Below are 20,921 nucleotides of genomic sequence, written 5' to 3' on the forward strand. Positions count from 1 at the left end.
CCGCCCTCCCAACCCCCCAGTGCAGAAGGCACCTGGTCAACCCTGTGAGGAAGGGGCTTGGGCTTTTGAGGGAGAGCCCCACCCTAAGGTCACAAAAGACAGGACCAAGATCAGCCTCCAGGCTGACCTCCCAAACTACCATGCCTCGAGGGCTGGGGAGGGGGAGGAGGGCTTCTCAGGGGTTTCTTCTTCCATAACAAGGAGCCTCGTTGTTGGCATCAGTTTAGCACAAGGTTTCTCAGTCTCAGCATTATTGACGTTTTGGGCCAGATAGCTCTTCGTGGCGGGGGCATCCTGTGTACTGTAGGATATTTAGCAGCTTCTCTGGCCTCCACATCCTACATGCCAGTAGCATTCCTTCCCTACGGGCAACCAAAAATGTCTCCAGACGTTGCCAAATGTCCTGTGTTTAATGGAATCAGGACTGGTGTCTCTGAGTCTCCTGGACTCTGCCTCATGTGGCAGAGGCTGCCCAGCTCTAGACATTCCACCCACCTTCGGAGCAGAAGGAACATGAGGGGTAGCTGCAACTGTTTCTTTTAGCAGAAATTGGACGCTTTCACAGAAGCCCAACTGATTTCCACTTAGGTCTCACTTAACTTCTCTGAGGTCCCACCGCACTTAACTTCTCTGAGGTCCCACCGTTCCAGCCCTCAAGTGGGGAGACAAGGCCTCCTTAAAGGCTGTGGGCAGGACAAACTGGGATCATGGATTGGCCTGTCTGTTACTACCCTTGCTGGCCTTGGGGAAGCCACTCTGAGCTTAAAACTGGGCTAATAGTACCACCGACAACAAAGGCTGTTTTGCAATTAACCACCTAATCTAAGTAAGTAACCCAGTCAAGGACCTAGCCCACATCGGGCACTCCAAGGCAACTGACCTTCATTACTATTAGTGGTGAGAATTAACTACATGCAAGTGCCCAGCACTCAAAAATATTCGGTAAATGTTGGTGGCTGTATCTCCCACCTCAAAGCCTTCACCTTTTCTGTTCCCTCTGCTGTTCCCTTTACTCTCATGGCTCTGGTTCTCACCAATTCCCAGGGGCCTTTCGAGAGGCTAAGTACACCTGTCACTTCTACCCTCTTCCTTGGTCCCTTCTCAGCAACTGCCTGGAAAACTTACCTAAATGTAATATTCACTTATTGTCTCTCTACTCATAAAATGTGAGCTCGCTGCGGGAAGCGGAGAAGCACGTTTCCTATGCAGTATCCCTGGGGCCCAGGACCCTACCTGGCCTGCCAGCTGATGATGGCCCATTACATTAAGTATGAATTGGGTAAATAAATGACTCAGGTAGAAGTTGGTGACACTTGGGGCCGTGGGGCTACCGGACAGAGAGGTTGACGATGCCGAAACTTAAGGGAACAGGGGATGAATGAGTTAATGAACCCGTACCTGAGCATCCGCTGCCCGCACCTCCACCCCTACCCCAGCCGACTTCCGGGCGGGGCAGGAGGCGAGGTGCACGCAGGGAGCCCACCCGCCCGGAGCTGGACCAACACCTCGCCCGAGCCCTGTGCTTCCCGCTTTCTGACCCTGCGGCCCCGCATTGGGCGGCCGCCCAGGGTTGGGACCTTTGCGGACACCTCCGGACCCCGGCGCCCACACGTACTCCACAAACGCCCGCGCGCCCGAAGCCGCGCACTCCGCGGGAGCACCTCCCCGGCTGGAGTGTGTGTGTGTGGGGGAACAGGGCGGGGCCGGCGCGAGGGGCGCTGGGATTTGTAGTTCCGGTGTCGCCGCCGTCCGCACCCCACCCCCCGCCGGGGAGTGTGCCAAGGGCGCCGCGTATCCTGCCCTAGCCCTTCCTGGCCAAGGCTGTCTGTCACAAAAGGGGAAACTGAGGCCCAGCGAAAGAACCCAGCTTGCAAAAGATCACGTGATCGAGCCGTGGCCGCCTTCCCTGGTGCAAAAAGTGTAGGTCACACTTTACTTTATTTTTAAAAGTTCTTAGTTTATTAATCCTCTCATGAAAAATCTGCACAGTCGCCACAGAAGAATCTTTACTCTTTTTTTTTTTTTGCCTGCTCCATCATTGGCTTTGCAGAACCCCTGACTTTCTTCATTCTGTTCTTGCGTTCCTTTCTCTGTTTCTTGAGTCTTCTTTTCATACAGGCCATGTCTTTTGAGTCCATGTTTGGGTTCATTTTTCTTTTCCTAATCCAAGGATTCATAAAGCCAGTTTGTCTTGCCACCACCAAAATGGGTTCCAAATCCAAATGCAAAGTTGACTTCTGTGTGGTCTTATACTACATTTAGGCTAGTTACCCTGAATTTCTGTCTTAGATACTATACTGTTACCTTCCCAGGGTGAAGGGCGTCATTGGCCATTTGTTTTCCCTGAAGTCATCTGTTGTTCATGAACTTCCTGGACCTGATAGTTGCTGTGTCCTTCAGGGATGGTGGCTGATCTTCCAGCAGCCAGGGAGGAAAAGTGCTAGTCATATTTTAATCAAAGTTTTCAAAAAGTGTGGTCGGAGGGTCCCTTTCCTAGCTGAGAGCTCTCCTCGCCTCCCTCGTTCCATTGTGCATTTACTCATGTATTTCCCCAGGGCCCTCAGCTTGCCAGGTGATGTGGCAAAGGCCTGGAGGCAGTGTTGTGCCCAGCAAGTTGGAGGGACAGTGAGTGACAAGAGAAGGGGGAAGTGAGTTGACACAGAAAAGTGTGTTCCCTGTAGGCTCTTTGAAGACTTAGGGTTCCATACCCAATGTAAGGCGGTTAGGGCCAGGGCTTGGGGAAGGAGGGATCAGACTTCAGTGGCTGCCGGTGGATCTTGGAATCAGGGAGTCCAGGGGCTTGAGACAGGTTTGAGCGGACCTGGGTTCAAACACAGCCTGAATAACTAGCAAACATTTCGCCTGCATCCCTTCCTCTTTAGCCCACCTGGTGTCACTAGTGTCCCCACAGACCCCAGCCTATGTCCCACTGTCCAGAGAGAAGTCCATGGGTTGGGGCCAGGAGTGACCCCACTTAGAGTTCAACTGTACAGGGGGTCACAATGGTGCCGGGACATGCAGAAGGTCTGAGGCCCCCAGAGCTGGCCTGGCATCATGGTGTGACCCACTGGTGGGGGAAGTTGGTGCCAGGGCCAGCTTTGAGGGCAGTGACCTGCACAGTCCCATGGCTGGATGCTCAGAAAGGCCCCACACTTGGTTAAGTGCTTTCCTATCAAATGTGAATTTCCTAATAACTTTGAACTCTGAAAATTCTGTAGCCGACTTGCCAGATGTGACATTGAGAGGGCTGAAAATGGGCCTGTTTCTGTGGTTGGAGACAGGAACAAAGGGAAGGTGGACAGCCTCTGCTTGTCTCCTCCAAGGGTGGAGGAAGGAGGAATCTCTGACAGCAGCAGTGGTTGGGGACAAACTTCTGAAGAGCCCACAACTACCTCCCCTGCCCCATCAACTCCTCTGGAGGGGGGCCTCGGGGACCACTCGGGCCCCTCCTGGACCGCAGCAACCTGATTTATTTCTTTCCGGATTATATATTGTATATTTTTACTTGTTGGATTGTCTTATTCATAGATGCTCCGTGGGGCTAGAGTGTGTTTTGTGCATCCCTGCAGCCCCCCATGTCCTGATGAATATTCGTCAGATGAATTATATCTATAGATTTAAAAAAATCATTTCACCTTTAGCATATGTCGCTGTAGTCTAGTAGCAATGGGCTAAATATTGACTCAGTAAACATCTAATAATTGCCCATATTCTGATTCATTAGATTCTGCGTTCCACGAGGGCAGAGGCCTGGAACTACGCAGGCACGTAGTAGGACCTCCGGAAACGTCCGGATGCGCGGGCTCCGGCAGCAGACCCCACCCCAATCCTTTCCCACGCGCTCAGGGCGCGGCGGGGAGGGGCCCGGACTACGCTTCCCGGCGGACCCCGCGCGCCAGGGGCCGAACGGGGGCGGGCCCGAGGCTGTCTGGGGGCGGAGCCGGCTACAAAGCCCGGGGGCAGGCGCCGGGGCGCAGAGTTCCCGTAACGCCGGCTGGAGCGCAGCGCAGCCTAGCGCGGCGTGCACGGCGGGAGAGGCCCTCGAGTGGACCGGCCCGGAGGCGCCCCTGCTGCCCAGCTCTCTCCCCGCCGACGCCCATGCGCGCATCCCCGCGCGGCCGGGGTCCGTAGGCCGCAGGGCGCCCCTCATGCTGCTGCAGCCCGCACCGTGCGCCCCAAGCGCGGGCTTCCCGCGGCCCCCGGCCGCCCCCGGCGCCATGCACGGCTCGCAGAAGGACACCACGTTCACTAAGATCTTCGTGGGCGGCCTGCCCTACCATACCACCGACGCCTCGCTCAGGAAATATTTCGAGGGCTTCGGGGACATCGAGGAGGCCGTGGTCATCACCGACCGCCAGACGGGCAAGTCCCGCGGCTACGGCTTCGTAAGTGGCCCCGCGGCCGGGCGCGCACTCCAACCTGCACTTATCTTGGCCCGGGGCGCTGAGTCAACCGGCGGGCGCACGCCCAGCCGCCCCGCGGCCGCTCGGGGCGCCTTCAGCCGGCGCTGGCACCTGCTGCCCCCTCTCAGACTCCGGGGGCGGCGGTTCACGCTCCAGCCGGTTCCGCCCCCACTACCCACGGCTGGGTCTACCTGCCCCCACCCCACACCCGGTTTAAAAGGGAGACCCGCTGTGTTCATTTAGAACTTCTGAGTTTGTGGCGCGGTTTGGGGGTCAGACGACTATTCTCGGGACTTTCTGGAGCAGCTAGCCAGGGAGAAGCAGAGCCTTCACCCCTGGGTGCTTTGAACCCTTTAGCGCCCCTCCCCCCATATTTTCCAACAGTCCCCTGTGCTGCCACTAATAAATATCAATTTAAGTGAACAGCCGTTTGAAAACAGCTTCGTCCTTTCTAAATACAGTGTCCCCAGACCCCTCCCATGAGGAAATTTATAGGCCCCTGCCTCTGGGGAAGAGGGTGCCCTGTCTCCTCTGGGGAGTGTTTCTGTCCTTGAAGGCAAAGCTTCCCTGACACTTGAACTTCGAGGGAGGAGCTGGAATCCAGGGGGCAGCTTTGTGGGAGGGCCCCAGGTGTGGGGTCACAGGGGTGGGGGGTGGAGCCCGCTGCCCTGCATCCTACAAGTGAAGCATCTGATGCGGCTGTTCCTCCAGGTGACTATGGCCGACCGGGCTGCAGCTGAGAGGGCTTGCAAAGACCCTAACCCCAACATCGATGGCCGCAAGGCCAACGTGAACCTGGCCTATCTGGGCGCCAAGCCGAGGAGCCTCCATTCTGGTGAGAGGCTGTTTCCCTTCCCAGACTTCTGTCAGTTGCTATATTCAGCATCGGTGTCTGTCTAGTCTAGTGCCACCCCCCTGCCTTGCCCTGCCCTGCCCGCCCCAGTAGTGGCAGTCGGCTGTCATGTGCTTGCAGAGCCATCACAGGACAGTCATCCCCTAGCTTGGGAGCTGGACCCCTGCATCTAGTCAGCCGTGGGCAAACTACGGCCCGCGGGCCGGATCCGGCCCATTCGGCTGTTCTATCCCGCCCGCGGAGCCGAAAGAGCGGAGGGTTCTCTTGCTCTTCCCTCCGCTCCTTTACTTTGAATTTATATTAGTTCACACAAACACTCCATCCATGCTTTTGTTCCGGTCCTCCGGTCCAGTTTAAGAACCCATTGTGGCCCTCGAGTCAAAAAGTTTGCCCACCCCTGATAGCTGGTCTAGCTGCATGTGGCCGTAGGACAGGGTGAGGAGGGTGCGTCACAGGAAGTTGGTCTCTGGGACCTGAGGTCAGAAGGACCAAAGCCTAGAGGCTGCTACCCCCCAGATCCCTTGACCTGCTTAGCTGGGAGCTTTGGGGTTCATGTGGGGGTAGCCTGGGAGGGGCAAGGAAGTGGATTATCCTTTTTGGTTGGACTTGTATAGCTGGGTTGTTCTGTATCCCCAGAGAGGCCCAGCCCCTAACTGGTCTCGTTGTAGGTTTTGCCATCGGTGTACAGCAGCTGCACCCCACCTTGATCCAGCGGACCTATGGGTGAGTGGAGTGGCTGGCTGGAGACGGGGGTGGGGTGTTTCCTGGGTCTCCCAGTGTGGGTGCCCATTTCATCCTAGGACTGTAAACCCCACTGCCTTGGTTGTGCCATTAGCAGCCCCCTTTCTGTGTCTAGAGAACCATCGGTCATCTTCTCCAACTTTTCAGAAACATGATTGTGTTTTGGGGGTGGGAGAAGATGGGGACAAGCTGGGAGAACTGAAGGAAGACAGGTTTCGTTTCTCCACCCTGGCAGAGGCCACACCTCAGAGAGTGGGGAGCAGGGGCTAGAGCCTGCAGCCTGGGTTCAAATCCCGGCTTCCCCTTTACGAGCAGTGAGACCTCCAGCAGCTGACACAGGCGTCTCTGCCTGTTTCCTCACCTGTGCAGTGGGGATAGTAGCAGCATCTCTGATTGCTGTGAGTGCAGACGTTAGGACCGTGTGGCTTGGGGAGGTGAGTACTCTGGAAGCATTGCTGACGTTCTTAGGAACTGGCGAGCTGGGCTCTTCTCAGGGAGCCCCTCTGACCGCCAGTGTCCAACAGATGGTGGCAGCAGGTCACTGCTAGCCAGGGTCCAACGTTTGTGAAGCTGGAGCAGGTGAGCCAGGATCAGGGCCAGATGTCCCGGCCCTGGCAGGCTGGCCTATGGGCCTTCTGTCTGACATGCTTTGGAGCAGCGTGTTCCGCCCTCCTCTGTCCAAAACCCCCCCCCCCCCCACTTTGCTTTTTTTCTTAGAACATATAAGACCTGGCAGCTGCTTGGGGAAGAACATGCACACTTCAGGGGCACAAAGGAGCTTGCCATGCGGTCTGACTTTCCAGCCCCGTGATTGATGTCGGCTGTGCGCCCCCGTGCAGGGAGCTTGTTGTTGGGGTTGGGAGGTTGTTTCTTTGTGGGAGGCAGGAGGACAGTTATAAAAAGGCAGCTCCTTTTAGAACGTTAGCACTTCTTAAGCTAGTAGAGACCAGTTGCGCGCATTCGTGCGTGCCCCTGCCCTGGAGAGAGGCACAGTGTGAGGAGCATCCAGCGCACTGGGGCAGGCAGTGTGGACCAAGGATCATAGCAGGGATAGAGCCAGGCTCCAGTGGGCTGCGCAGGTCAGCCAGATGACTGAGGAACTGCTCCATGCCCAGACTTGGGGGTGCCTGCATGTGGTTTCAGTGTGGATTGCACATGTGTGTGAGCTCAGCTCCAGTCTGCCCTCCTGGGGGGGAGCCTGGAGGGTGGCCGAGAACAGGTGGTTCTGGGTTTCCTTCTCGCCAGGGTTCTGCTTTGTAAATGTCTGCAGCTGTCTTGGAAGGGTTTTGGAGACACCCCAGTCTTCCTGCCGTCACCCCAGGTTCTTCCTCTCTGGGGTTCAGGCCACCCGAGGAGGGTGTTCCTCATTTTCATAGCCCTGGCTGTGTTCCCAAGATCCACACCAGGTGCCCCGGGGCAGGGCCAGCTGCACAAAGATCAGGGCGTGAGCCTCAGGCACACGCAGCTCTTTCCTGCTGAAAATGCAACAATGCCTTCCCCACCCAAGTCTGATCCAGCGCAGCTGTCCCTGAGACTCTAGTAACTGTTGGTGCCTGGTCTCTGGATCCTGCAGACGCACGCTCAGATCCTGATTCTGTCACTCACCAGCTGGGTCCATCTTGGCAAGTGATGTCCTCTTCCTGAGCCTCCAGCTTCCTCCTCAGACACGGTGCCGGCACGTGGGGCTGGGTGCCCTGCTCCTGCCAGGTTTCCTGTCCTCACACCCGCCCTCTGAAATGGGGATTGATACATCCTCTCTTCATAGAGGGGGAAACCGAGGCAAAGAAAGGTTGAAGAAAAGGTTAATAACCGGTCTAGGGTGGCTGGAGTGGCTGGGTTTGAACCCAGGCCAGCTCTAGAATCCACACTCTCAACCCCTGTTCTCTGGGGTAGGGGTAGGGGGTGAGAGGGATGCCTGACCTTGCCCCTTGGGGTCCCCAGAGCATCACCCCTTTTAAGGTAGTTGGGGTGGGTCACAGATCTTTCCGCCATGTGTTCCCCACCTCAGGTGACAATGTTTTGTAACTGAATCTGCTGGCTGGCCATTTAATACCTGTGACAACGGGGAAGAGGCCTCCAGCTATTTGTTGGTTGCCAGGGGGTGGACACCCAAACAGGGACAAGGGATTACAAGGACTGTCCATGGGCCAGGGGACTGAAGTCTCGCAGAATCTCGCTGCCTCCCCTGCACTAGGCCTTGCTGAGGTCCAGGCCTGGATGAGGCCCTTGGGTGCGTTTCCCAGGAGAGGCGGCCGGCTGGGCTGCCTGGGTCAGCTGCCTTCTCCCAGTGCCCGCCTGCCCGGCTGGAGAGTTGGGCTGTCAGCGTCCCTTTTGTCTTTGCAAACAATTGGGCTTGGGAGTGTGGCCGGGCCTGACTCAGCGGTCAGTTTTGTCAGCTCCTGGCTGGTAGGGAGGCCAGGCCTGTTGTTGGCTGAGGGCACTGTGGGAGCCGGAGCCCTGGCAGCTCAGTTTGTAAACCAGTTAACCCCTCTCCTGCCTGGCTGGCCTTCCTGGTCCCCATAGACCCAGACAGCTCTACGGATCCCTCGGCCCCACTTTTGGGCAAGGCTTCTGGAATTTCTCCCCTGGCTGGGCCATAAATGTCAGTGTGGGAAGAGTCACCAAAGAAGTACGTTGTTGGGATCTTTCAGGACCTGACTCGCCAACTGCATTTCCTTCATGTACCCACATATGCGGCCGAGGCCAGGTGACGAGGGGCTTGATCAAGGCAGGAGAGCATCCCTTTGCTGGCTGGTGGGACAGTCAGCAGGCTGCAGGCAGGAGTGAAGGTCAGAGCAGTTGGAGAGCCTTGGATCTGGCCTGGAAGGGGCCTCCTGGTATCGAATGGTGTTTGTTCATGCTTGGGCCTAAGGCCTGCCAGGATCTGAGGCTGGTCCTGGGCCTGCCTGCACTTGGAACCCCCCTCGGGTTATTTTTGAAGGGCCAGCTGCTTCCCTGGGCACACCCTACCCACCCCATTCTTAAGAAGGCCATACTGTGGACCCCACACCTATTTTCCGTGCGTCCTGCTCTGTGCCAGGCATGGGGCCAGGCCCTGGGGGCCCAGATGACAAGATGGAGTCTTGGGGCAGCTGGGTGTCAGGTGTGCTGGGTGCTGGAGCAAGGACCCTGGGTTCGAGGCCAGGCCAGCCCTTTCTCCCTGGGCTCTTCTCCCCGTTTGGATGGTGGGAATGCCTCCCGGCTGAGTGAGCGAGCACCTGTGTGCTGAACAGTTGATGGGAAGGCCTGGGATTTGTCCGTGATGAGTCGCATGGCAGCTCTTGACAGGGTGTCACTTCAGCCTCCAGTGCAGGCACCAGAGGAGAAACTTGCCTAAGCTCTCACAGTGTGGGTGTGGGGGCCCTGAGTTGGGGGCTCTGACGCCCTGGTTCCTTCCATGAGGCCCAGCACCTCCCTCTGTCCAGCCTTGGACAAACCCAGACTCCCTGGGACTGACAACCCATGGGACCTTCTCCCAGGCATTGCACACACCTCCTGGCCTGTAGTGTCAGGGGCCCCGCATCTGTGTGGAGGTCCCCGCTGCCCACATGGAGACCTGCAGCTGTGAATGCGTGTGCAGGGTCTGCATGGGGCGCCCCACCACCAGGACAGGAAAGAGGTCGGGCCTGGGCCGCACGTACAGGGCTGTTCCCAGAATCGTTCATTCATTGAGTGCTTACTGAACGCCTGCTGTATGCCAGGCCCTGTGCCTGGAACACTTAGAATAAGAAAGACCTGGTCCCCGTCGCAGGGGCTCACTGTCTAGTGGGGTAGCCAGACTCACAAAGCCAGCAGGGCACGTGAGGGCCCGAGAGCGGCTGGGGAGTGCAACTGGGCAGGGCATTCCTCGTGGGCGTGGCACAGCCCTGCATGGGCTGTGTGTGCGTGAGTGTGGGACTTACACACCAGGACACGTAAAAAACTGGTAAAATCCCACCAGGCCTGAAGCCTGGTTAATAGTCACATGTGTGTTGGTTCCTGGCTTAGGTAACGCGCTGGGTTATAAGACCTCACATTGGGGGACCTCTCTGTACTATTTTTGCAACTTCTTGGGAGTCTTTCACTATCTATAATATGACGTAAATAAAGCTGGGGGAGGGGAGGTGCCGTGCATTGGGGGAGTCAGTGCCTTGAGGGCACAAAAGGAAGTGAGGTCAGAGCCAGGAGTTGAGGGCGCTGGGAGGAGGTCTGTGCCCTCTCCTCTCTGTAGGGCATCACGTGGCTTGTTTTTACTTTCAGGGTGTCTGGGGTGACTGGCACTTCCTGTTTGTCACTCACTGGAGTGAATGGGGGCGGCGGGTGGCCTGTGCACACCTGCTGTTTGTCTCTGTCTGCCGTAACAGAAACCAGCCTCCACCAGCCTCTGGTGGTTCTGGGGTTCCTCTGGGAGGAGGAGCCCCCCGCCTGCCACACTGGCCCGGCAGGAGAGCCCCTTCTCTGGCTGGAGAGTCTTGTCCACAAGCCTCAACCCAGGGGGAGGCCAGACCGCGGACAGGCTGATGCAGGCTCTAAATGCCCGCAGAAGGGGAGTGGGCCCAGGTGGGCCAGCCCCTTCATGCCACAGCTGGGTGACGAGTCTGGAGGCCCCTCTTGACTTCCTTGTCCTTGTGACTTGCCTGTTGTGCCTCAGTTGCCCCATCTGCCAAGTAGACATGACAGGTGCTCCGCAGCATGCTTGGGCATCCAGTCATTCTCCCAAACCCTCCCACGTGGTGCAAGAAGGAAGCCGTGCCGTCAGTCAGCCAGTTCATTCAGCAGGTACGCGCTGGCTTTGTGCCAGGCTGGGGACAGGTTCCCCGCTGTGGTTCCAGAGCATTCTGCAGCAGAGTGGTCCTGGGGACGTGGACAAACGAAAAAGGGAATAATTGTGTCTCTGCTGGCAACAGGCACTGTGGAGAGAAAGGAGCCCCAGGCAGGGGAGGAAGTGGGAGATGGGTGTGCAGGGCTCAGCAGGGTGGCCGTGGGGCCCAGGGGAGCTTTTGGGGTTCACTCTGAGTGCCAAGGTGGCCCTGAGCAATGAGGGCCGGGTCACTTGTGTCTTTAAGTACCTCTCTGGCAGCTGGGCGGGCTGGGCTGCCAGGCTAGAGTGGAGGGGGTCCAAGTAACAAATCAGGCTCGAGGCCATGGTGGCTGCTCCGAACAGCCCTGGGGTGAGAAGGGGGGATTCTGAATACATTTTAAGGGATGTGTCAGAGAAAGAGGAATCCGAGAAGATTCCAGAGCTTTGGGCCGGAGCAGATGGGTGGAAGGTCGGGTTGGTCTTGGCATTGAGGGGAGGCTGGTGTGGGGTGCCCTTTTGGGTGAAGAACAGGTTCTGGTGGAGATGCTGTGCCAGGGCCTGGCATGGTTCCAGGAAGGGCATCTCATCTGCTCCCGCCACCCCTCGCACTTGCCTATTGTCTGATGGCCCCAGAGAGCCGGGTTCCCGGATGGGCTGGCAGGGCCTGAGGTCGAGTCTCCAGAGGCCCTGCCTCCAGTACGTGGGCAAAAACCTCCAGAGAGCAGAAAAAAGTGAAACCAGCCCATTTGCCTTTTTTATTTTTACTTTTGGAGGTAGCTTTGCATTCAGAAATGGGTCCTCCGGACTGTGGCCGAAGCCTTTTCACTGCGAGTTTTGCTTTGAGTGTTGGGAGACTGGTCGTCTGGCCTGTGGTGGTGAAAGTGGTGAGAAATCCTTGTATTTGCCCGTCACTTGGCAGTCTACTGCAGGGTCTCGCCTCGCTGCGGTGCTAGGGAATTCTCGGGCGGGCTGGCCTGAGAAGTGCAGATGTTGGCAGCACCCCTAGCTTCCACCCACTGGATGCCAGCGGCACACCATTGTGACAACCAGAATGTCCCAGATGTGGCCATGTCCCCTAGGGGGCAGGCACTGTGCTGAGAACCACTGTCCCAGTGGAGGGTCTCGGTTCTCACAGCAAGCTCTGAGGCCGTCCTCCTCAGGACTCATTCCACAGACAGGAAAAGCCCCTGACTGTCCCGGTGCACAGCTGTGGGGCAGGTGCGGAGGGCCCTGCCTGGCAGGCTCTGCCACCTCCTCGCCCTTCCCCTAGACTAGTCTTGTGTTGTGTCCTGGGCCTCTGTGCAGCAGGACAGACCACTAGGAACTGCCGTGTCTTGGACAGGTGCTCATGGTACCTGGGCCGCTCTCCCACCTGGGTGGACCCCGGAGTGGGTCTGGGCCCGCATGCCCCAGCCTGCAGCCAGTCCTTGTGGGCTTAGGTACCGGGCGGCGGACGGATGGGGTCAGACTGCTTTACTGTGCCCTGGCTGTGGGACTGCAGTTTCTCTCTTGGAAATGGGATAACAACAGCACCTTTTTCATGGCTGTGAAAAGTTTTGTAAGTTATCTTGGGGTTTCACACACTGAGTGGTGGGGCAGAGCACTAAGGGAAGCAGGTAAATACATGCAGACAGTATCCCCAAGGAACAGGAAACGGAGTCCCTTTCCTCCCCAACTTAAACATTGTTCACCCTGATGGTGTCTGAGTGCCGCCAGCAGGGCAGCTCCGGTAGCCGGGGCAGAGCTCTGGTCCTGACACTGGAGGGAGTTGAAACCTGGTAGGTGTGACAGCTGCCTGAGCCGGCCGGACCTTGAGACAGGTGTGGCCATGAACCTGTCATTGTAAAGCCCCAGGCACTTCTGCTGTGGACAGTGTGAGGCCCTAGGCTAGGTAGTGGTTCCTGAGTGCGGGTGTGTGTTAGAGTCTCTGGGGGTTGTCAGTTGCAGGGTCCTGGCACCACCCATCTACCTTCAGCCTGTGAGGATCCACATTTTTAGCCAATACGTGGGATGTTGGGGTAGAGCTATCCCTGCCTGTGCTTGGAGAAGTTCTGGGCTCAAAGCTTCCATAACCTCAAGTTAAGAAGTGTTCCGAGGTCCTGGAAGCCGGGTGTGATCTCCCGTGGTGGGTGGCACCACGCTGACGATGGCCAGGACGGCGGCCTGGTGGGCACGGCCCCACGGCATGTTCTATCCTGTGTCTGTTTGCTCCTTCCCAGGAGGCCTGTGGACCGCAGAGCCCCTCATCTGTCTGGAGGGGTGAGTGCCTGAGGGCTTTTGAGCTAGTGTTGGGGCAGAGCTCAACCTCCAGCTGCTTACTGAGATTCCGTGGGGCAGATGGCCATGGAGCTCCAGCTCTGTGCAGTCGCCCCTCCTCCGAGAAACCTCCCCTGAGAGCCTCAGGTTGGTGTGTTTTTGTGACTCTACCCCTCCTGGAACCCAGGCCCCAAGAGGCCAGGGGTTGTACAGTCTGCTCAGCACCATGTCCTGGCCCAGAGCATAGCCTTGGCAAGTGAGAGCCCAGGTGGGATTCGAACCCAGCCTGGCTCTGTTCACGGCTCTCGTTCCCATGGGGTGGGCAGCAGAGGCTTCTAAAAGGATTGGGGGGAAGCTGGCATCGTGGCCCGGAGCCAGGGATCTGGGAGCACCTGGGGCATGGAGCCAGGTGTGCCCCAGACTCTCATCCCTCAGGTGTGTGCTGCATGGTCCGTGGGCCCCCAGCGCTGTCATTCACCTCAGCTCTGCCCACGCCGAGTCCAGCCAGCACTGACCCCGGTGCTTTGCTCCTGCTCAGGGTGCCCTTACCTATGTGCTCTTAGGTGGTGAAGTCCACCTAACCTCGAATCTCTCCTTTGAAGGCATTAAGCACCTTTACCAAAGTGTGCAGCCATCACCACTGTGTATGTAATCCAGAACTCCCCTCAGCCCCAGGAGACCCTGAGCACTCCCCTGCACCTGTCCCGCAGCCCACCCGCTCCCTCCCTCTCTGGATTAGCTGTTGTGTTTCCTGTTGATAGAATCGCACAGTTCTGGCTGCTTTCACTCAGCATAATGTCCTCAGGGCTCATCCCACATTGTAGCACGGGTCAGAAGTGCATTCTTTTTTGTGGCCCAATAATATTCCGCAGCCCGAGTCACCACAGCCTGCTTACCCTCCGCCCACTCCAGTGCACGGACATTTGGGAGGTTTCTACCTCCCGGCTGTTGTGACTCCTGCTCTTTAGTGCTCTTTATTCCTGATGGTGTGCGTGAATCCATCCGCCTTCTCCTGCTCTTTAGTGCTCCTGATGGTGTGCGTGAATCCATTCGCCTTCTAAGGATGTTCAAACCCACGTGTGATCCTGAAGCCCTTTCCAGCGCATCAAAACATAACACCGTGTAAAGCTGCTGTCAGTCAACTCGTGCACCCATAAAAATGGTAGCTTCATGCGATTCAACCTCACCTGTCTTTAGCATGTGTATAAATACACATTTGGTTTTTTAGCATAAACAGTTGTACCATTTAGCGTAAATACCTCCCTTTTTCATAAACAGCAGCTTTGTTCTGCTGCTCGGCTCTCTCCTGACGCGGAGGGGAGAGGCTTGGGCCGAGTAGGGGTTCCTCATCTCCCTGCCATGTGCGGTGTGGTCTGGGGGGACATTGGCCTGCCTTGTCCGCTGGGCATAATGCTTGGGCTTTTCTGGTTTTTCATCAGTTCTGTGGGTGCTGCTGTGCTGTACGAGTGCATCTGTCTTTACTGCGGAGTGAGGGCTTCTCTTGGTGCAGAGGGAGCCTGCCCAGGGGATGGAGCGTCCACCCTGGGTGGCCCGCTTGCTGCCCAGTTGCTCTCCAGGCCGCTGTCCTATTTCTGCCCCTGCCAGGTGCACAAGAGCACCCAAGGGAACATTTTCCTTTTTCTTTCAAAGCAGCTTCTCTTTGGAGCTGGGGCAGGGCAGGGATCCCGAGCCCATCTTATAGTGAAAGGAAGTTGGAGTCCCACCTCACCCCCTTGGTGGCCCCGTCCTGTGTAACTTGTGCTGGTATGAGGAGGAGGAGGAGATGCCTACAGCTGCATTGTCTACCCCATGAGGTCCCTCTGTGTCCAATGAGCTGTGAGGCTCAGAGAGGCTCAGCCACTTACCCAGGGCAGCCCAGCGGCTGATCGGCAGAGTGAGCACATGCCGTTCCTAGCCTCAGTTTCCCGCCTGTGACATACTGAGTTGATCCCTACACTGGAGGGCTGGGTGTGCAGCGCCAGGCTGTTGGCTGCTCCTTCCTGAACCTCACCATCGTCATTTCTGCACACTTTTCCGCCTGTGTTTCTGTATCATCCACCCTGCACTCACTGGGCTGCTGGGAGCCAGGCCTGTTTTCCGTGAAAGGAATGAGCATCTCTGGGGGAGCTGACCCTGGGTGGGGAGGTAGACATGGTAAATAGGCACACTGTAGGTGTCCTTTGCGGGGGGCAGATGCTGGGGAGGTGAACAGGGAAGAATGAGACAGGGCGAGCTTCATGGGCGGGCAGCCTGGGCAATCACATGGTACCCATGCGCAGAAGGGCCCGAGCTGACCTCGATGCCTGCTGTCACCCTCCTAAGATTCTAAATCACTTTCCAGCATGGTCCCCCAATCATGTTGGTGGTCCTGTGGGGTGCAGGGTGGGGAGGGGTGCCTGGGAAAGGCCCACTGAAGAGGGCATGTTTGCATACAAACTTGGAGGAGAAGAGGGTGGCAGGCACAGCCAGGGCACAGGCCTTCACAGCTGGCGTGTTCCAGCCACAGAAGAACAGACTGGGGACAGGGACACAGCGGCCCCCAGCTCTCCGGGTCCCCCCTGGAGCCAGCGTGTTGCCTGCCCCTCAACCCCCTCTGTTTGGCCCCACAGGCTGACCCCCCACTACATCTACCCTCAAGCCATCGTCCAGCCCAGCGTGGTGATCCCGGCCGCCCCTGTCCCATCGCTGTCCTCACCCTTCCTTGAGTACACACCGGCCAGCCCAGCCTATACCCAGTACCCACCAGCCACCTATGACCAGTACCCGTACGCCGCCTCGCCTGCCTCCGTGACCAGCTTTGTGGGCTATAGCTACCCGGCTGCCGTGCCCCCTGGCCTCTCGGCCTCGGCCCCCACAGGCACCACCTTCGTGCAGTACCAGTCTCCGCAGCTGCAGCCCGACAGGATGCAATGAGGCCACTGCCCCCCTCGAGGCCTGTCACCCACGCACCCACCAGGCAAGTGGCCAGCCGAGCTCAGGGTGCACACCAGCACCTGTGCCTCTGGGGACCCCGCAGGACCCCCACCTGCAGGGCCCCCTGGATGGCCTGGAGACCGAATCCCTTTAAATCCAGGACCCCACACATCTCGAGGGAGGATTTGGAGCGAAAAGCGTGAGCGGGAGCTCTAGAAGATGCAGCCAGACCTCCCCGCGCACACACCTGCCTTCTCCCTTCACCTTCCTCCCTCCCGCCCGCCCACGCACGGGGCTGAGGTCTCCCAGCATCCGGAGGCTTCCCCACACTCCACAGAGCCCAGCCACCCTTTGGGCTCTGCGGAAACTGTCCTGCTCAGAGATGCCTTACTCCAGGGAAACCTGAAGGAGCGATGTGAATTGACTGTTTATTGTCGCTCCATCCGCACAAGCTGTGAACGCGGGAGACCATGTGCGGGGAAGCCGCCTCGTGGAATTCTCGTTTCTGGTGACGGCACGGGTTCTTCCGCAAGACCCTGGGGCTCAGTGCAGCAGGGCCACCAGCCGGCAGCTTCCCCAGCCCTCCAAGCACTGCAGCCTTTTTTCTTACTGTCATTGTTTTGCTACTAAGATGATTCAGAACTTCAGTTTATTTTTTCAACGGAGACTCCTGTCCCCAGGAAACCAGAACCTGTTTTTGACTTTGAGACTCACTTTTGTCCGTGGCTCCGCCCAAGGAGAAGGACAGTATTTCTGTTTGAAAAAGTGTCTGTCACTGGAGCACCAGGAGTCCCTTTGCAGGTGGGCGTCTCCAGGTCTCTCTCAGCGACAGTAAGTTGTCTCAGAAGCCTGTCTCCACCCCTGCTGCCACTGCAGGGACAGAGGGAGGGGGCCCTAGGTGATGCTGGCTGAGAGCGCCCCCACCCTCTCTCCTCAGTCCCCTATTGCACCCAGCCTGGCTGAGACCAGCCTGACACGTCCTGCCTGCCTTGGGCTCGGTGCAGAGGGAGGCAGGAGGCCCAGCACGCAGTGATGGCTCCTGAGGCGGCGGGAGGGGGAGATGAGGGGCAGCCTGGCCGAGGAGGTTTGGGGAGAGTGGACAGAAGGTTAGGGGCGCTGGGGGTATTCCTTCAGACCTACCTCAGGGAAGCGGGAGGCCTCAGGGCTGACTGGCGCAGGCAAGTGCTTTGCGGTGCTCCTGGTCCACAGTCAAGTCCCAGGAAATACCGGTAGCTAATGTTATAATAATATTTTTATTAGAATGTTCTGATTATAAAAATAAAACTTGTTTTCTTTAAAGAAAAAGCTGATCTGTAATAATTCTCGACATGGGCGCCTTCGATTCCCTGATACAGTGGTCATGAGCAAGTCAGGGCCATGTGGTGTCAGTCACACCCGGGACTCTCCTGGCCGGGACTTTAACCTGTTCATTGAGCATCTCCTGAGCTGGCCTGCAGGCATCCAGAGTGCTGGGATAGACACAGCCCCCCATTACCACCACTGAGGCAGGGCGGAGCCGACACCCCGTCCCAGGTGCTTCCTCACTCAGCAGTCTGCCTAAAATACCCGGGAAAGCACACCGGCCCAGTGAAGGTGAGGTGCTCAGAGAGCAGGGCCCTGAGGGCAGTGGCTCAGGGTTGTGATTGATGGCTCCAGTAGCACCCTTGGAATAGGGAGACAGCTCCCCAAGAGACCTAAGGAAGGCGCTGAGTAAGGGCTGCTGAGAGGAAGCAGGTGGGTGTTGGCAGCCAGGTGGGGCACAAGGTCAGAGTTAGGAAGGCAGGTCTTGGTCGGGCTGAGGAGCCCCAACCTGGGGATAGACCCAGCATCTCTCAGAACTTAGCTGGAGCCCCACTTAGCACTGGGGAAATCACAGAGGAGGTGTTAAGGCTGGAGAGGATATTAATTCAGTCACTTTTTAATTGCTCATTCATTCATTCTTAAGAAATGTGTGCTGGGTCACATGCACAACAGACATGCAAATGGAGTAATTTCAAATACCAATCACACTGTGAAGGAAATATCACAGGGTGATGGAGAATGACTGGATTCTAGGCAGAGGGAACAGCAAGTGCAAAGGTCCTGGGGTAGGCTGAACTGGCCAAGGAGGCCAGGGTAGCTGGAGAAGAAGCAGTGAGGGGAAGAGGTAGATGAACTTTAGGAGGTGGTTGCTAGAGCTGGGGAGATAGCCGAGACCCAGGGGACGGTCCGCTGTGAGCACAGTCTGGGGAGAGAGCAGTACACAGATGCTACTGGCAAACTCAGTGCAGTGTGACTGACTCTATCAGTGGGAAGTCCCCTGAACGTGGGGGACGGGGAGGGGATGGCAACTGGACTGCAGGATGAGGGTTCCCAGTGATCTCCGGGAATGGAATGGGCGCTCCTGGTAAGGAGGTCAGTCTGAGCAGAGGCTAAGAGGTCCTGGGTATGACCTACTTGGGGGCAGTCACTGTCCAGGCACCAGGCTTGTTCTCCTCTGACTCTGCAGAGGAGGGCTGGGCCCCAAACATGCAATCTGACCCTGTCTCCCTCACCTTTCACACAGTGGCCAAACCAGAGATTCAAGTCGCTCTGAATTCCCTTTCACCCTCACATCCACGTCTTCCCCAGCTCAGAGCCCTTTGTGGCTCCCCATTTGTGGGTCCTCAAAGGAAAAGCCAAAGTGGTCACTGGCCTATGAGGCCCTGGCCTTGTTGCCTCCTGCCCACACCTGGCACAACTCACCCCAGGGCCTTTGCACTTGCTGTTGAATCCTCTAGCTTTCACCAGCTGAACTTCCTCAGTTCTCAGCCGAAAAGTTTCTTTGTTCCAGAAGCCTCCTCTGACCCTGTCTCAGTTGAGGCAACATAACTGTGTCCCCCTTTCATTTGTGTCCTCATCTGTCCCTGTCCCCCTCACCTCACCTCACCTCATTGATACACTGACTCCAGAAGGGTGGGGGTTTCTGCCTTGTTCCCCCGAATCTAGAGCCATGCCAGGCCCAGCAGGGAAGCTGAGGCCTGCAAACATTCTGAACTTGGTTCAGCCGATGGCCAGTGGGCATCAGAGATTTCTAGCGAAGGACGCAATGGGAGTTTTGGGACCATCCATTCAGGTTGGAGTGTGCTGTGCAAACTCATTGCATAGTCATAAACAGTCTAGTGGGATAATAGCAGCTCTGACCTGGGAGAGGCTGGGGCCTGGAATGGAGAGAGGGGACCGAGACCAGAGTCACTGCAGAGTCCACATGGAACGGGGCTGGGTTACTCCCGGAGAGTGGAGCAGCCACGCAGAGCTGGGCAACTGTGTCTGACCCCACTGACAACACCATGACAACTCTACGTGGTCAGCCCTTAGCATTGAAGCGAGACGGGGTCACCCTGATGCAGGGAGGGGGTTCGTGGTGGACCTGGGACCTTCCCTGTACCAGGTCCAGGGGCCCCCAGGGGGCCTCCTGGGGCCTTTTCCAGTCACTTTGACTTGGAGATTTGTAAATCGCCACTTCAGTGGTCCAGGGCCCCCAGCCTCTGCCTAGGAAGGGTCAGGGTTCTTGGGGTCAAGTCAGGTGAGATCCTGCCAGGCAGGGTTCCCTCTTCTTTACTGGGACCCTTGCCTGTCCCTCCCCGCCTGTCCTCTCTTGCCAGCTGGGTCTCAGTTTGCAAACACTGGCAAGGGTCAGGGAGGTCCTCCTGGGGCTCTCGGCTCAGAAGAGACATTTGCTGCAACTGATAAGGGTTTGGGGGCAGGGAGGGGGTTGCGGGTGCTGCCAGGGTTATCTGGAGGGCCACTCTCGGCCAGCCCATTTCCTGTTGCTATCAGCCAGTGGCAGCCTCTAGGACATGCCTTGAGGCCTCAAAAAAACATCCTCCTGGGGCCTGGAATTGAGGGCTCTGGATGGTGGTGAAGCCAGGAGCGAGCTTCCAAAGTCACCCTTGCCAGTGAACACCGGAGGCAGCCACCTGCAACAGTCATCGCAGACTTTGACAATGACATGGGGCTCTAGCCTGGCACTGACCAGGCAGGCGCTGTGCCAAGCATTTTTCAGGGTTGGCCTCCATTATTCATGAGGTGAACTCTCTGGGTCCCCAGTGCACAAATGGAGTAATGGAGATCCCAAGGAATGGAGCCACCATTCCTGAGCCCCCGAGGAGAGGTGGCACGCAGGGCCCAGAGGGAAAGCTGGCAAGTAATTGAGGGTGGAGGTGAGAAAGCCACCCTCATTCCTGTGAAACCCACCCAGGTCCACCTGTGGATGAAAGACCCTGTGTTTCCAGTCAAACAAGACAATCACCACCCCCACTTGCTTTGGTCTCTCACCCCTGGAGCTAAATGTCAGCTCATGAAAACTGACATTTATGGAGTACTTTCTGTGGCTTTATGGCTATTCTTTCCCTGAATGCTCCCAGCAACTGGTGGGAGGTTGATGGAGTCCAGTTCACAGATGGAAAAACGGAGGCTGGGGAGATTCAGCCCGTTCCCAAGTCCAGAGAGCTGGAGTCAGAATGTGGACCGGAGAATCCCGAATATGGAGGCCGCATGCTCCTGCCTGGGGCTCGGCTCAGGGCTCCACCCCCATCCAGTGCTCCACCACCTCCCTCACCCCAAAGCCAGCTCTCCTCAGCTGCTGAGTCACACTTGCGTTTGTCCCCCAGAGACATAAACACCAAACCAAACCGTGAACCCCCTGGGGTTGGGGACCATCCAGATACAGTGAAAATAGCAAGGCAGCTGCTCAGCATGCTCTGGGCTGGGTGTCTGCACGGGCACGGCACGGGGTGGGCACCTGGCCTTCCAGATACCACCCGGGCCTCCTGCGGCGGCTGATAAGTGCCCAGCTCTGCTTATCAGCCCCACTCTCTCGCCTGCTCTACCCCAAACCTGTGTACACACTGGGGTGTACAGCAGCCTGAAGAGCAAGGGGGGTGAACCCCCACAGCCTGCCCCTCAGACAGCTGAGCCGGATGCAAGACAACTCGGAGCTACTGGGGCCTCCTGC

The 20,921-nt window shown here is 57.5% G+C and overlaps 1 protein-coding gene across 3 annotated transcripts in view; it reads left to right on the forward strand.

The window, feature by feature from the left end:
- Positions 1 to 3,976: 3,976 nt before the first annotated feature.
- Positions 3,977 to 20,921, forward strand: part of RBM38 (RNA binding motif protein 38) — a 33,556-nt gene continuing 16,611 nt past the window's right edge. Inside the window, exons 1-4 of one of the 3 annotated variants that reach the window (XM_080683746.1) lie at positions 3,977 to 4,385; positions 5,115 to 5,238; positions 5,925 to 5,979; positions 15,643 to 17,242. In XM_080683746.1, the coding sequence (XP_080539872.1) occupies positions 4,149 to 4,385; positions 5,115 to 5,238; positions 5,925 to 5,979; positions 15,643 to 15,946 (720 nt within the window). In that variant the 5' untranslated portion in view covers positions 3,977 to 4,148 and the 3' untranslated portion in view covers positions 15,947 to 17,242. Of the gene's footprint in view, positions 4,386 to 5,114; positions 5,239 to 5,924; positions 5,980 to 15,642; positions 17,243 to 20,921 lie in introns of those variants that run through there. The other 2 variants (XM_080683747.1, XM_080683748.1) reach the window with 2 other exon arrangements.

This window comes from Plecotus auritus (genome assembly GCF_963455305.1).
Source record: "Plecotus auritus genome assembly, chromosome: 8".
Taxonomy (NCBI): Eukaryota; Metazoa; Chordata; class Mammalia; order Chiroptera; family Vespertilionidae; genus Plecotus; species Plecotus auritus.